This window comes from Lagenorhynchus albirostris, chromosome 11, assembly GCF_949774975.1.
Source record: "Lagenorhynchus albirostris chromosome 11, mLagAlb1.1, whole genome shotgun sequence".
Taxonomy (NCBI): Eukaryota; Metazoa; Chordata; class Mammalia; order Artiodactyla; family Delphinidae; genus Lagenorhynchus; species Lagenorhynchus albirostris.
The window spans coordinates 67,345,409-67,360,144 of record NC_083105.1 but is presented as its reverse complement, the minus strand read 5'-3'; the positions used below and the strand labels follow the sequence as shown (position 1 = coordinate 67,360,144).

Genomic DNA, 14,736 nt, shown 5'->3' with positions numbered 1-14,736 from the left:
AATTTTGTTTCCAGCTCATAGGGATTGAAAACTCAGAGACTGAAAAAAAAGGAGAAGAAAAAAAAGAGAAAAACAGAAGCTTAACTCTAATGACACTTTTATTCTGCTCTGTGAATTTTGCTGACGGTATAAGTCTTATTTCCTTTATTAGATTTGGTCATTGTTCTTAAAGGAGTCAATATCCAAATCACACCCCCACTCCCCACCAAAAAAAAGAACTTTAAGTAAATAAAATATTATCACGAATATCCCTCACAATAACAGCATTTAGTGGGCTCACCATAATTAAAACAGAAAATTGCATTTAACTTATTGTAAGAGTAAACTTGCTTTAAATAAATGCAACACATGTCAATTTCCTCCTTTTCCAACTGTAAGCTTTGGTGTTACTGTCCATGGTGACACATACTGGCTGTACCACGCAACAACACCACTACAGAAACACTCAAGTTTTATTTTATGCCTATTTCTTGATGGCAAATTTGCTGAAGTGGTTTTATTTTGCATATCCAACTCTTTAGTAATTATGAGTTGCACTTTTTTTGAAGCCACAGCACCGAAATCACAAAAGAAAAACTGGGTGGGGTGGGGAGAAGATGCTTTAGTCAGTCCATCAAATATGTTAAACCAAATTCCATTTCTCTTTTGCCTTCATCTGTACTTTACCATATGTGAAACTAGTCTTTCTGTATGTGTTTAGCTACCTTTTAGAAGCTCATGCTACAGCACCTTCCCACAAACCAAGCAGTCTTCAAAAAGGTTGGTAAATCAAAGCTGAAGGATCGATGCATTGGAATTTGCTCTGACTACATAACACACCTAAATATAAATTTAAATGTAGACACTTGTGCATAGCCAAAGTCCACTGACTTCAAAAGAAAAGTTTAAAAATCCTAAGTAGGCGATTAATGGTGAGACAAAGTATACTTTTGAATTAACATTTATTTGAAATATTTTCAAAATAATTTTTAAGAGAATATTATTTCCTTTCTCCTATCATTGATGGAGAAGAATCATTATCTTTCAATGAGGAATCCTGTCTCAAATATAGTGTGTTTGTGACATACAGTAGTTAAAACTATTGAAAGATATTAATTTTTCCACAAAGCTACCCACATAAAGAAATTCCTCTGCAACTGGGCACCACTGTACTTGAAACTTTCAGAGATCAGTGTCTTAACTAAGATTAAGCTACCCTATTCCCTACCTAAATCAATTTCACCCAAATGAGGCGTTTGTGTCATAATTCATTGTTACTCAGACTCCAAAATCAACCATCTGCCATCGGAGTTTCTGTACAGTAATTAAGGGACTGTCCATTAGAACTGGCAAGAGTACAAAGTAAGAAAGAGGAGGGGGCGGGGGAAGAGAGAAACCAAGCCACTTAAAAAGAGATGGAAGGTGTGTGTATTTCACACTGACCCCTCCACATCTCAGCTCAGATGTCATCCATGAGGCAAAACAGAAGTTAGGAAGAGCGGTCAGGCCAGCTCCTCCCGGGGTTATCCGAACTGAAACCACACTGGGGACTGAGCACGCGCCTCTTACCTTGAAAAAGAAAGGCTTTCGTCCCATTATGTAGCCCGGGGACCTGGCGCACTCCGGTCGTGGACTCCCCAAGTCCTAACTCCGTTAAGACGTCAATCTGTTGGGAGGGATCCACACCAAGCCCCCAGACTGGTGGGAGTGGGGGAGGGAGGAGGAAAGAAAGAAAAACCTCCATCAAAATATATGTCTCTTCCTCCAAGGCAGCAAAGAACCGCGTCTTAGAGACAATATTGGAAACTGACAAGAGGCGACTCCCTCCGCTGCCTTACCTGAGATCAGCAATCGAGATTTAAAGAGCAGAGCACCCAGTCCCATTTCCGTGACCTACTTTAAACCCCTCTCGGTGCAAAGTTCCCCTTGGCCCTCAGACCCTGGACTAGGGGTGTGACCCGCCCTGCTGTCTCCAAGACAAGCACAGAAAAACATCCAAATCCAAACCCACCCCCTACTCCAAGCTTCCCACTCCAGACCTACTTCAGGTGGAGGAAGAGCGAGGCGTCCCCAGGCAGCTCGGGCTGCCCAGAGGCGGGGGCCATCCCTTCTCCCGCCCCAGCTCTGAGGCCACTCACCTGCTCCGAGACCGAAGAGCAAACAGAATGTTCTCAGTAAGACCCGAGACTCCATGGTGTGGATCTGCTCAGTCCATCGTCTCCCTCTTTAAAAATAAAAATCGAAGAGGTTCTTGGAATCAAGCGGGAAAGACAGCGTTTGTCTTTCCTGCCGCTGCCTTGGATTTACTGATTAGTAAGAGGAGTACTATTTGGTTGCCTAAGAAAAAAAAGGGAGGACCCCCCAGGCGCGTGAAGAACTTAGACCCTCCAACGCGCACATCATTCCCACACGCAGACCCAGGCGGCGGGGCGCGGGCTGGGAGGCGGCCCTGAGGGAGGGGTCGGACTCGCCGGGGGCTGCTCCGCCGGGGAATTAGCTCCGGAGCCGAATCAAAGCAGCCGAAGGCACTCACACCCGGAGGAAGGAAGGCCGCCCCAAGAAAGCCGGGGCTGGGGCGGCCCCGCACCCGCCTGTCTTCACCCCCGCCCGAACCTGTTGTAAAGGCAGAGACAATGGAGAGAGCGCTCGGAGACACGCGGAGGAGAGACGGCTCTTCGGAGAGGGAGGGGCGGGCCGGGAGGCGGGGAGAGAGGAAGAAGGGAGGGAGCCCGAGGGCGAGGCCCCGCGCCCCGTGTCCCTCTCCCACACGGGCTCCTCGGTCTCCAAGCCCCGTCTAGCGAGCCCCGGAGCCGTTGCAGCCTCCGCCCTCCTTCTTCCTCTCCCGCCGACCCCGGCAACGCCAACCTCCTTCGGGATCGAAAGATTCTATTTCAAGGTGCTAAGTTGATGGGCGGTCTTTGCTCTCACCCCGAGATTTCGGGCGCCTGTCTAAAAAGACTGAGAGAGAAAGGATCACCCAATCGCAGAAGGCGAGGCTAGAAGGAGACGCACTCGCCCGCCCTTTAGGCAAAGGCGGGAAGCCCGCATACAGTCGCGCAACCTCGGGGACTAGAGAGGGGACTCCCTCTCGGGGGGTTGCGGAGGAAGACTGCGAAGGCAAGCTAGACTCCCGTGGTGGGGCTGGAAGTAGAGAGAAACTGACGGAGACGGGTGGCGAGCCTGGGAAGCCCTGGGAGCTCTGCGGGAGAGGTTCCCTAGCCGGGGCGGGGCGCTGGAGAGCTTCCCCAGTACAGAGAGCGCAGTGGAGAACTTAGCCAGAACTGCTGGACAGCTCCGGGACCTCGCGCGCCCCCTGCCAAACACAGCGCCCAGACCCGGGCTCTGGTTCTCCAGGACAGCAGGAGGCAAGGCCAACAGAGTCAGCGTGCCTGCCCATCCCGAAAAGAAGAGATAAAAGGTGATGATAGATAGATAGATAGATAGATAGATAGATAGATAGATAGATAGATAGATAGATAGATAGATAGATAGATAGATAGATGATCGATAGATAATGACACACACAGGCGATGGGGTCGAGGGGCAGAGAAACGAGCAGAAGACGACTACAGAGCCTGGGCAAGAGAGAAGAGCCACCCCATCGTTGACCACACTCATGCAGGCTCTACCCACCCTTCACCATATGCACCGAAACCATAACAGTGAGGTCATTTGAGATCTAATTCTCAGCAGGCAAAAAGTATACTTGAGATTAACAGCATATAGTATTCTATAGCCCTTAAATTTTGAGGTAAATTTTGAATAATGACATTAAAGTCCCATACTGAAAAAGTAAGTTTCAAAAGCGATTAAATTGTTAATCTGTACAAAGATCAACTGAGTTTCTTAACTTTCCATCCAAACAAGTAGATTCTGAATTCTCCAAATGGATCCTACCCAGCTAGTTACCAAAATACCTACTGGGTAGAGTCTGAGGCTCCAGTAGAGCAATATGTGCTATGTTATACTATAATGGGATGAGGGGAACATATTTAGCTCTGTCCTTGGAATGTTTAAGGGAAAAAATCAGAATCTGTAAGCTTTTCCAAATTAAGTTTTAATGATCTCTCCTTGTCAGTTTTCCCATTTGATTTTATCTGTAATTTTGTAAACTTTGAGAAATATTCCAGTACATATATGTGATGAAATATTGTTTTATGTAACTTTGTAAATTTGCAAAACTACACAAAATGAAATTAATGTAATTGAATTGAATTAATTCAAAGGAAATTATTCACCATGAAATTAAAAATCTTTCTATAGAAGTACAACCAAAATAATGAATTGTAGTAAGTATCTACAAAAGTTACATTAAAAATTGAAACATAAAATGAGAGGGAAAAGTAAATATACATATGCACACATATTTACATATAGACGTTCTCCTATCCTACTCGCACCCAACCAAATCATAGAATCAGGGGTACTCGCCAATCTCTGACTCTCACGCATGACATGCTGAAAGCTGGGGGTTAGTAAACTTGTCACACGTGCTTATGCTCCCTCCAGAAGAGTGGTATTTTGTATCCAGAATTAATCCAGTTGCACCTGCTATAGTAAATACGTGACCTAATTAAATTTATGGAAACCATTAAAATATGAGTACAGAGAAGAGCTGTTTCCATAAAATGGAAATGCAAAGCTTTAGAAAATCATAATAAAGGTGAATCATTGTATTATTTAGGGCAGAGGTTCTCAACCTTAGAGCTATTGACATTTTAAGGTTGGATAGCTCTTTGTTAGGATTGTCCTGTGCCTTGTAGGATGATTAAAAGCATCCCTGGTCTTTACCCACTAAATGCCAGTATTTTTAATATTCCATTTTATCTATATGTCTTATAACTATAGCATTTGGTGTAGCTTTTTTTTTTTTGCGGTAAGCGGGCCTCTCACTGCTGTGGCCTCTCCCGCTGCGGAGCACAGGCTCCGGACGCGCAGGCTCAGCGGCCATGGCTCACGGGCCCAGCCGCTCCGCGGCATGTGGGACTCTCCCGGACCGGGGCACGAACCCACGTCCCCTGCATCGGTAGGCGGACTCTCAACCACTGTGCCACCAAGGTAGCTCCATTTTGTGTAGCTTTTTAAATTGCTGTTGTAGGGAATACAATATACATACTTTTCACCATCTACTCTAAAGTCCATGTGTTACTTCTTGAATTGGAACGTAGAAATTTTACCACCATATTGGTCCCTTTATCCTCACCCCTTTAAGTTGTGATTGTCTCCTGTATTAAACAGATCCTTTATACAATGTTAAAATTTTTGCTTTCAATCATTGTGATAGGCATAATAATGCTCTCTCCCCCAACACACACACACATACACACACACACACACACACGCACGCACACACACACAAAGGAATACTACCTTGCCAATACCTTGATTTTAGCCCAGTGGAATCTGTTTTAGACTTCTGAACTACAGAACTGTAAGATAATAAATTTCTGTTGTTTTAACCACTAAATTTGTGGTAATTCGTTTCAGCATTCACAGAAAACTAATATAAATACTAACCACGTAAAGTTCAGTCAAAATGGTAGACTCTACTGACCCTGAAAGAATCCTCTTCTATTCATAAATACATCACAAAGCTAAATAAAATTTTCAAGATTTTTTTATTCATAGATGAATTTTACATAAAAAATGAAAGAAAAAAATTTCCAGATGCTAGGGGAAAGCAGAGATAGCTGAAAATTGGCAGACAAAAGAGTAACTCATGCAATGATTGGGAGAGGGTAGGACACAGGGTTTCGGACACAGTAGGGGCCTTAAGACAATGGGGTAGGATTTTACCATCCACACAAGAACTGGAAACAATAAATTATGGCCAAAGCCAGAAGATGTGAAGATGTTACTGATCCCTCCAATAAAAATAGGGAGATATGAATGATTATATTACACATATGTTTTGCACAAATTGGCTCAAGAATTGACAAGAATGCTTGCCAGCTGCACATGACCATAGGTGGAAAACAAAGTCACCAGTAATAAATGTCAAATCTCAAGCCTTGGCACTTATAAGCACATGATCCAAAATTACATTTGCACTGGTATAAGAAATTATAAAATTAGAACAAAACCCCTAGAGTCTCCTGCAGAAGCAAATGTAAAAATTCTGTTAAGGGAGCTTCCACAACTTCTGGCATATAAGAGAAAAAATTCTGATGAAGATATAATCACAATTAAATAATAACAATAATATCAATAGCAATAATAAATTGCACTGACGTAAAATACCATGAAAATGAGTCAGGAGACAAACATACCAAAAAAAAAGAGAATTAGAATCTCATGAACTCAGAATATCAGAGAAACATGATCAAAAAGTATTTAAAAATATATTTTAAATGACTGGAGTTTTTTAAGGAATAGAAAAAAATAATGAAGGAACAGAACTGTATGAGGAAATATTAGGCAGATTTCAAAGGAAACCAAATAGAACTTCTAGACAAACAAGCATATTTAAAAAAAATTTTTTTTAAACACTGGCTAGAAAAAGCAGCAGATAGGTGGGAATGTGAATTGGTACAGCCACTATGGAGAACAGTATGGAGGTTCCTTAAAAAACTACAAATAGAACTACCATATGACTCAGCAATCCCACTACTGGGCATATACCCTGAGAAAACCATAATTCAAAAAGAGTCATGTACCAAAATGTTCATTGCAGCTCTATTTACAATAGCCCAGAGATGGAAACAACCTAAGTGTCCATCATTGGATGAATGGATAAAGAAGATGTGGCACATATATATAATGGAATATTACTCAGCAATAAAAAGAAACAAAATTGAACTATTTGTAATGAAGTGGATGGACCTAGAGTCTGTCATACAGAGCGAAGTAAGTCAGAAAGAGAAAGACAAATACTGTATGCTAACACATATATATGGAATTTAAGGGAAACAAAAATGTCATGAAGAACCTAGGGGTAAGACAGGAATAAAGACACAGACCTACTAGAGAATGGACTTGAGGATATGGGGAGGAAGAAGGGTAAGCTGTGACAAAGTGAGAGAGTGGCATGGACATATATACACTACCAAACGTAAAATAGCTAGTGGGAAGCAGCCACATAGCACAGGGAGATCAGCTTGGTATTTTGTGACCACCTAGAGGGGTGGGATAGGGAGGGTGGGAGGGAGGGAGACGCAAGAGGGAAGAGATATGGGAACATATGTATATGTATAACTGATTCATTTTGTTATAGAGCAGAAACTAACACACCATTGTAAAGCAATTATACTCCAATACAGATGTAAAAAAAAAAAGAAAAAGAAAAAGCAGTAGATAAAATAGAGCTGAAAATTAGAGAACAAAAAAACCTGGGAATAAAAAGTGAGATCTGAAGATATTATTGAAAATCTGGCAAGAATGATACAAAGATGGAAAATGTGAACAGTGTTACAATTAGAAGATCCAAACACAATTACTTAGAGATGTAAAATAAGAGACTAGAGAGAATGGAAGTAGATAGTGTTATTGGAAATATTTAAACAAATAAGAGTGAAAAGCTTTCAAGAATTAAAGCATGCATGAGAATCTAATCCTGGGTGAGATGGAATAATAAGCACACCCCAGCCTCTCTCTCCCACTTAATGCTACCAAACCTGGACAGAATGCATGGAGTATTTGAGGACTCTGAAAATTAAGTAGTAGCAGGCAAATTGAGAAAGAAGACCAGAGTTTGAAGTACCACCACAGTGACAGTGAGTAATTCTAAGAAATACACCATCACTCAAGTCACAGACTGCCTCTGGGTGGTACGCACATGAGATAAATCTAAATACACTACAAAGTCTTTGAAATCTCTCCAAAGAAGGCTAGTCAAAACTGACAGTCTAAACCCAACTGTGCCAATTGCCTGCTTTTAAAAAAAAATTGACATTCTCCCTGGTACTTAAAATTCACAGTACTTACCATATTCAAATGTTCAAGATATAATCTGAAATTATTTGGCATAGGGAAAACCAGGGAACCTTCAACTTACGTAAGAAAAATGAAATCAACAGATACCAATGCCAGGATGACAACGATGTTGTAACTATCTGAAAAAGACATTTAAAAAGCTATTATAAAAATACTCCATAAAACAAGGGCAAACACTCTTGAAACAAATAAAAAGATAGGAAGTAGCAGCAACTAAATAAAAGATATAAAAAAAGAACAAAGTGGAAATTTTAGAACTGGAAAGCATAATAACTGAAATTTAATAACTCATTAGAATGGGCTCAGTAGCAGAATGGAGATAACAGAGGAAAGAGTCAGTGAGCTTGAAGACAGATCAATTGAAATGATCCAATCTGAAAAACAGAGAGTGTTTTTTGTTTGGTTGATTCCTGTTTTTGCTTTTATACTGTTTTTGTTGTTGTTGTTGCTTATTTTTAAGTGAATATAGCAACAGAAATCTATGAGACAAAATCAAAATAACCTTAATGCTATTAGGGTCCCAGGAGAGGAAAAAGAGTTCAATAGCAAAAAAAGTATTTCAAGAAATAATGGCCTAGAGGCAGAGTCAAGATGGCAGTGTGGGAAAATGCAGAGTTAGCTTCTCCCCACAGCTAGGGTGCCTGCCACCACTGGTAGGGGACTCTCATGCCCAAGGAGATGGGAGGAACCCCAAGGTGAACCGGTAGGACATAGGGGGACTGAGTGGGGAGGAGAGGTGGAGGTCAGACAGGATTGATGCCCTTGAAGTCAGGGAGATCAGGAGAGGCAGGTGGAAAGAACTCGCTGGGAAGAGCGGGAGAGAAGCTGAGGATGATTGCCTGGCCAACTTGGGTGGCAAGCCTGCTGAGCTCCCAAGCCAATACCTCCCCTCCAAGCCCCATCCATGCTGCGTGGGTCCTGGGGGCATAGGAGGGAGGCCAGGGAGATCAGGAGATGCAGACGGGAGAAGCCTGCAGCAGGGGCCCTCCAGGAAGTGGGAAAGGAGCCAAGGGTGTTTGACTCACCCGCTCAAGTCCAAGGAGCCTGCTGAGCTCCCAGGCCAATCCCCTGCCCTCCAAAGCCCCCTCCAGGTCGCATGGGTCTTTGGGGGCATAGGAAGGAGGCCGAGGGGAGAACAGAAGAGGCAGGTGGGAGGGGCCCTCTGGGAGGAGCAGGAGAAGAGCAGAGGGTGATTTCCCCTCCAACGTGGGAATGGGAGCCTACTAGGCTGCCAGGTGAGGTCTCCTGCCCTCTGAGACCAGGGGTGGGGGGCACGCCTGGGTCCTTTTTGTTGCTTGAGACTAAGCTCCACCCCCCACAGCCCCTAGGGTCTTTTCCAGCCCTGTGGGTCCTGAGTATTGGCCCTGCCCACTGCCCAAACCTCACCTTTGCTAAGGCCCCGCCCTCGACAGCCAAGGACTTTCCCTCCCACTTTTTTTTTTTCCCTCCTCTCTTTTACTATTGTGGTACTGGTGTACCTTCTGGTTGTTGATTCTTCTATATTTTTATTTTTATATTATTTCTAACATATCTGTTAGTTTCCTACTCTAATTTTATTTTTTACTTTGTTATTGTTCTTTTTTTTTTTGTTTTTGGCTGCTCCACAGGGCTTGCAGGATCTTCATTCACGAGCCCAGGGGCGGGCTGAAGCTCATGCAGTGGGAGTTCCGAGTCTGAACCACTCTAACAGAGAACCTCAGACCCCAGGGAATATTCATTGGAGTGAGGTCTCATGGAGTTCCTCATATCAGCACCAAGACCCAGCTCTACGAAATAGCCTATAAACTCCAATGCTGGAAGCCTCAGGACAAACAACCAGTAAAACAGGAACACAATCCCACTCATAAAAAAAAAAAAAAAAATGAGATGGCAAAAAAATAAGTCACACATGAAGGAGCAAGGTGAAAACCTACAAGACCAAATAAATGAAGAGGAAATAGGCAATCAACCTGAAAAAGAATTCAGAGTAATGATAGTAAAGATGATCCAGAATCTCAAGACATAGAATGGAGGCATGGATTGCGAAAATACAAGGAATGTTTAACAAAGATCTAGAAGAACTAAAGAACAAACAAACAGAGATGAACACAATAACTGAAATGAAAAATACACTAGAAGGAATCAATAACAGAATAACTGAGGCAGAAGAATGAATAAGTGAGCGGGAAGACAAAATGGTGGAAATAACTGCTGAGAAGCAGAATAAAGAAAAAAGAATGAAAAGAACTGAAGACAGTCTCAGAGACCTCTGGGACAACACTAGATGCACCAATATTCGAATTATAGGGGTCCCAGAAGAAGAAGAGAAAAAGAAAGGGTCTGAAAAAATATTTGAAGAGATTATAGTTGAAAACTTCCCTAACATGGGAAAGGAAATGTCACCCAAATCCAGGAAGCACAGAGAGTCACATACAGGATAAACTCTAGGAAAAACACACCAAGACACATATTAATCAAACTAACAAAAATTAAATTCAAAGAAAAAATATTAAAAGCAGCAAGGGAAAAACAAAAAATAACATACAAAGGAATCCCCATAGGTTATCAGCTGATTTTTCAGCAGAAACTCTGCAGGCCAGAAGAGAGTGTCAGGATATACTTAAAGTGATGAAAGAGAAAAACCTACAACCAAGATTACTCCACCCAGCAAGGATCTCATTCAGATTCAATGGAGAGGTCAGAACCTTTACAGACAAGCAAAAGCTAAGAGAATTCAATACCACCAAACCAGCTTTGCAACATATGCTAAAGAAACTTCTCCAAGTGGGAAACACAAGAGAAGAAAAACAGCCACAAAACAAACCCAAAACAATTAGGAAAATGGTAATAGGAACATACATAATGATAATAAACTTGAATGTAAATGGATTAAATGCCCCAACCGAAAGACACAGACTGAATGGATACAAAAACAAGACCCATATATATGCTGTCTACAAGAGACTCACTTCAGACCTAGGGATACATACAGACTGAAAGTGAAGGGATGGAAAAAGATATTCCATGCAAATGGAAATCAAAAGAAAGCGGGAGTGGCAATACTCGTATCAGATAAAATAGACTTTAAAATAAAGACTGTTACATGAGATAAGGAGGGATACTACATAATGATCAATCCAAGAAGAAGATATAACAATTATAAATGTTAAGGCACCCAACATAGGAGGACCTCATTACATAAGGCAAATGCTAACGACCATGAAAGGAGAAATGGACAGTAACACAATAATAGTAGGGGACTTTAACACCCCACTTACACCAATGGACATATTATCCAAACAGAAAATAAATAAGGAAACACAAGCTTTAATGACACAAGAGACCAGATAGATCTAATTGATATTTATAGAACATTCCACCCAAAAGTGGCAGAATACACTTTCTTCTCAAGTGCACATGGAACATTCTTCAGGATAGATCACATCTTGGGTCACAAATCAAGCCTCGGAAAATTTAAGAAAATTGAAATCATATCAGGCATCTATTCTGACCACAAAGCTATGAGACTGGAAATCAATTACAGGGAAAAAAACTGTAAAAAACACAAATACATGGAGGCTAAACAGTGTGCTACTAAATAACCAAGAGATCACTGAAGAAATCAAAGAAGAAAATTAAATAATACATCGAAACAAATGACAATGAAAACACGACAACCCAAAACCTATGGGACACATCAAAAGCAGTTCTAAGAGGGAAGTTTATAGCAATTCAATCTCACCTCAAGAAACAAGAAATATCTCAAATAAACAATCTAACCCTACACTTAAAACAACTAGAGAAAGAAGAATAAAGAAAACCCAAAGTCAGTAGAAGGAATGAAATCATAAAGATCAGAGCAGAAATATATGAAGTAGAAATGAAGAAAACAATAGCAAAGGGCAATAAAACTAAAAGTTGGGGGCTTCCCTGGTGGTGCAGTGGTTGAGAGTCCGCCTGCCGATGCAGGGGACATGGGTTCATGCCCCGGTCCTGGAGGATCCCACATGCTGTGAGCGGCTGGGCCCGTGAGCCATGGCCGCTGAGCCTGCGCATCGTGAGCCTGTGCTCCACAACGGGAGAGGCCACAACAGTGAGAGTCCCGCATACCGCAAAAAAAAACAAAAAGAAACCAAAAAAAACTAAAAGCTGGTTCTTTGAGAAGATAAACAAAATTGATAAACCATTAGCCAGGCTCATCATGAGAAAAACGGAGAGGACACAAATCAATAAAATTAGAAATGAAAAAGGAGAAATCACAACTGACACTGCAGCAATACAAAGGATGTAAGAGACCACTATAAACAACTATATGCCAATAAAATGGACAACCATGAAGAAATGGACAAATTCTTGGAAAGGTACAATTTTCCAAGACGGAACAAGGAAGAATTAGAAAATATAAACAGACCTATCACAAATAATGAAATTGAAACCGTGATTAAAAATCTTCCAACAAACAGAAGTCCAGGACCAGATGGCTTCACAGGCGAATTTTATCAAATATTTAGAGAAGAGCTAACACCCATCCTTCTCAAACTCTTCCAAAATATATCAGAGGGAGGAACACTCTCAAACTCATTCTACAAGGCCACTATCACCCTGATACCAAAACCAGAAAAAGATATCACAAAAAAAGAAAATTATAGACCAATATCACAGATGAACGTAGAGGCAAAAATCCTGAACAAAATACTAGCAAACAGAATCCAACAGCATATTAAAAGGATCATACACCATGATCAAGTGGGATTTATCCCACGGATGCAAGGATTCTTCAATATATGCAAATCAATCAATGTGATACACCACATTAACAAATTAAGGAATAAAAACCACATGATCATCTCAATAGATGCAGAAAAAGCTTTTTACAAAATTCAACACCATTTATGATAAAAACTCTCCAGAAAATGGGCATAGAAGGAACCTACCTCAACATAATAAAGGCCATATATGACAAACGCACAGCAAGCATCATACTCAATGGTGAAAAACTGAAAGCATTTCCTCTAAGATCAGGAACAAGACAAGATGTCCACTCTTGCCACTCTTATTCAACATAGTTTTGGGAGTCCTAGCCATGGCAATCAGAGATGAAAAAGATATAAAAGGAATACAAATTGGAAAAGAAGAGGTAAAACTGTCCCTGTTTTCAGATGACATGACACTATACATAGAAAATCCTAAAGATGCCACCAGAAAACTACTAGAACTAATCAATGAATTTGGTAACGTTGCACGATACCAAATTAATGCACAGAAATCTCTGGCATTCCTATACACCAACAATGAAAAATCAGAAATAAAAATTAAGAAAACATTCCCATTTACCACTGCAAAAAAAGAATAGAATACCTAGGCATAAACCTGCCTAAGGAGGCAAAAGACTCAGAAAACTATAAAACACTGATGAAAGAAACCAAAGGTGACATAAACAGATGGAGAAATATACCATGTTCTTGGATTGGAAGAATCAATACTGTGAAAATGACTATACTACCCAAAGCAATCTACAGATTCAATGCAATCCCTATCAAACTACGAATGGCATTCTTCACAGAACTAGAACAAAAATTTTTAATTTGTATGGAAAAACAAAAGACCCCGAATAGCCAAAGTAATCTTGAGAAAGAAAAATGGAGTTGGAGGAATCAGGCTCCCAGACTTCAAACTATACCACAAAGCTACAGTAATCAAGACAGTATGGTACTGGCACAAACACAGAAATATAGATCAATGGTACAGCATAGAATGCCCAGAGATAAACCCACACACATATGGGCACCTAATTTACAACAAAGGAGGCAAGAACATACAAAGGTGAAAAGACAGCCTCTTGTGCTGGGAAAACTGGACAGCTACATGTAAAAGAATGATATTAGAACACTACCTAACAACATACACAAAAATAAACTCCATATGGAGTAAAGACTTAAATGTAAGACCAGACACTATAAAGCTCTTAGGGAAAAACATAGGAAGAACACTATTTCACATAAACTACAGCAAGATCTTTTTTGACCCACCTCCTAGAGTAACAGAAATAAAAATAAACAAATGGGACTTAATTAAACTTAAAAGTTTTGCACAGCAAAGGAAACCACAAACAAGACAACCCTCAGAATGGGAGAAAATCATCAACTGTTGAATAGATAAAGAAGATGTGGCACATATATATATAATGGAATATTACTCAGCCATAAAAAGAAATGAAACTGAGTTATTTGTAGTGAGGTGGATGGACCTAGAGTCTGTCATACCAGGTGAAGAAAGTCAGAAAGAGAAAAACAGCTACCGTATGCTAACGCATATATATGGAATCTAAAAAAAAAGAAAAGAAAAACGGTACTGATTAAGCTAGTTGCAGGGCAGGAATAAAGAGCTAGACATAGAGAATGGACTTGAGGACACGGGGTGGGAGGGCGCAGCTGGGGTGAAGTGAGAGTAGCATCCACATATATACACTACCGAACGTAAAAGAGTTGGCTGGTGGGAAACAGCCGCATAGCACAGGGAGATTGGCTCAGTGCTTTGCAATGACCTAGAGTGGTGGGATAGGGAGGATGGGAGGGAGGCTCAAGAGGGAGGGGATACGGGGACACGTGTATGCATACGGTTGATTCACTTTGTTGTGCAGCAGAAACTAACACAGTATTGTGAAGCAATTATACTCCTATAAAAATCGATTAAAAAAAATATATATATATATACACACATTAAAAAAAAGAAATAATGGCCTTAGACTTCCTTAATCTGGAGAAAGACATAAACTTAGCAGATTCAAGGAGCTCAGTGAATTCCAAATAGGATAAATGCAAAGGAGTCCATGGCCAACCATATCAT

At 41.0% G+C, this 14,736-nt stretch overlaps 1 protein-coding gene across 1 annotated transcript in view; it reads right to left on the bottom strand.

Moving 5' to 3' along the window:
• Positions 1 to 14,736, bottom strand: part of NELL2 (neural EGFL like 2) — a 492,411-nt gene that overhangs the window by 372,821 nt on the left and 104,854 nt on the right. Inside the window, exons 2-3 of the mRNA XM_060165069.1 lie at positions 2,118 to 2,203; positions 1,549 to 1,677 (exon numbers count right to left, since the gene is read on the bottom strand). Of these exons, the coding sequence (XP_060021052.1) occupies positions 1,549 to 1,677; positions 2,118 to 2,172 (184 nt within the window). The 5' untranslated portion in view covers positions 2,173 to 2,203. The remainder of the gene's footprint in view (positions 1 to 1,548; positions 1,678 to 2,117; positions 2,204 to 14,736) is intronic.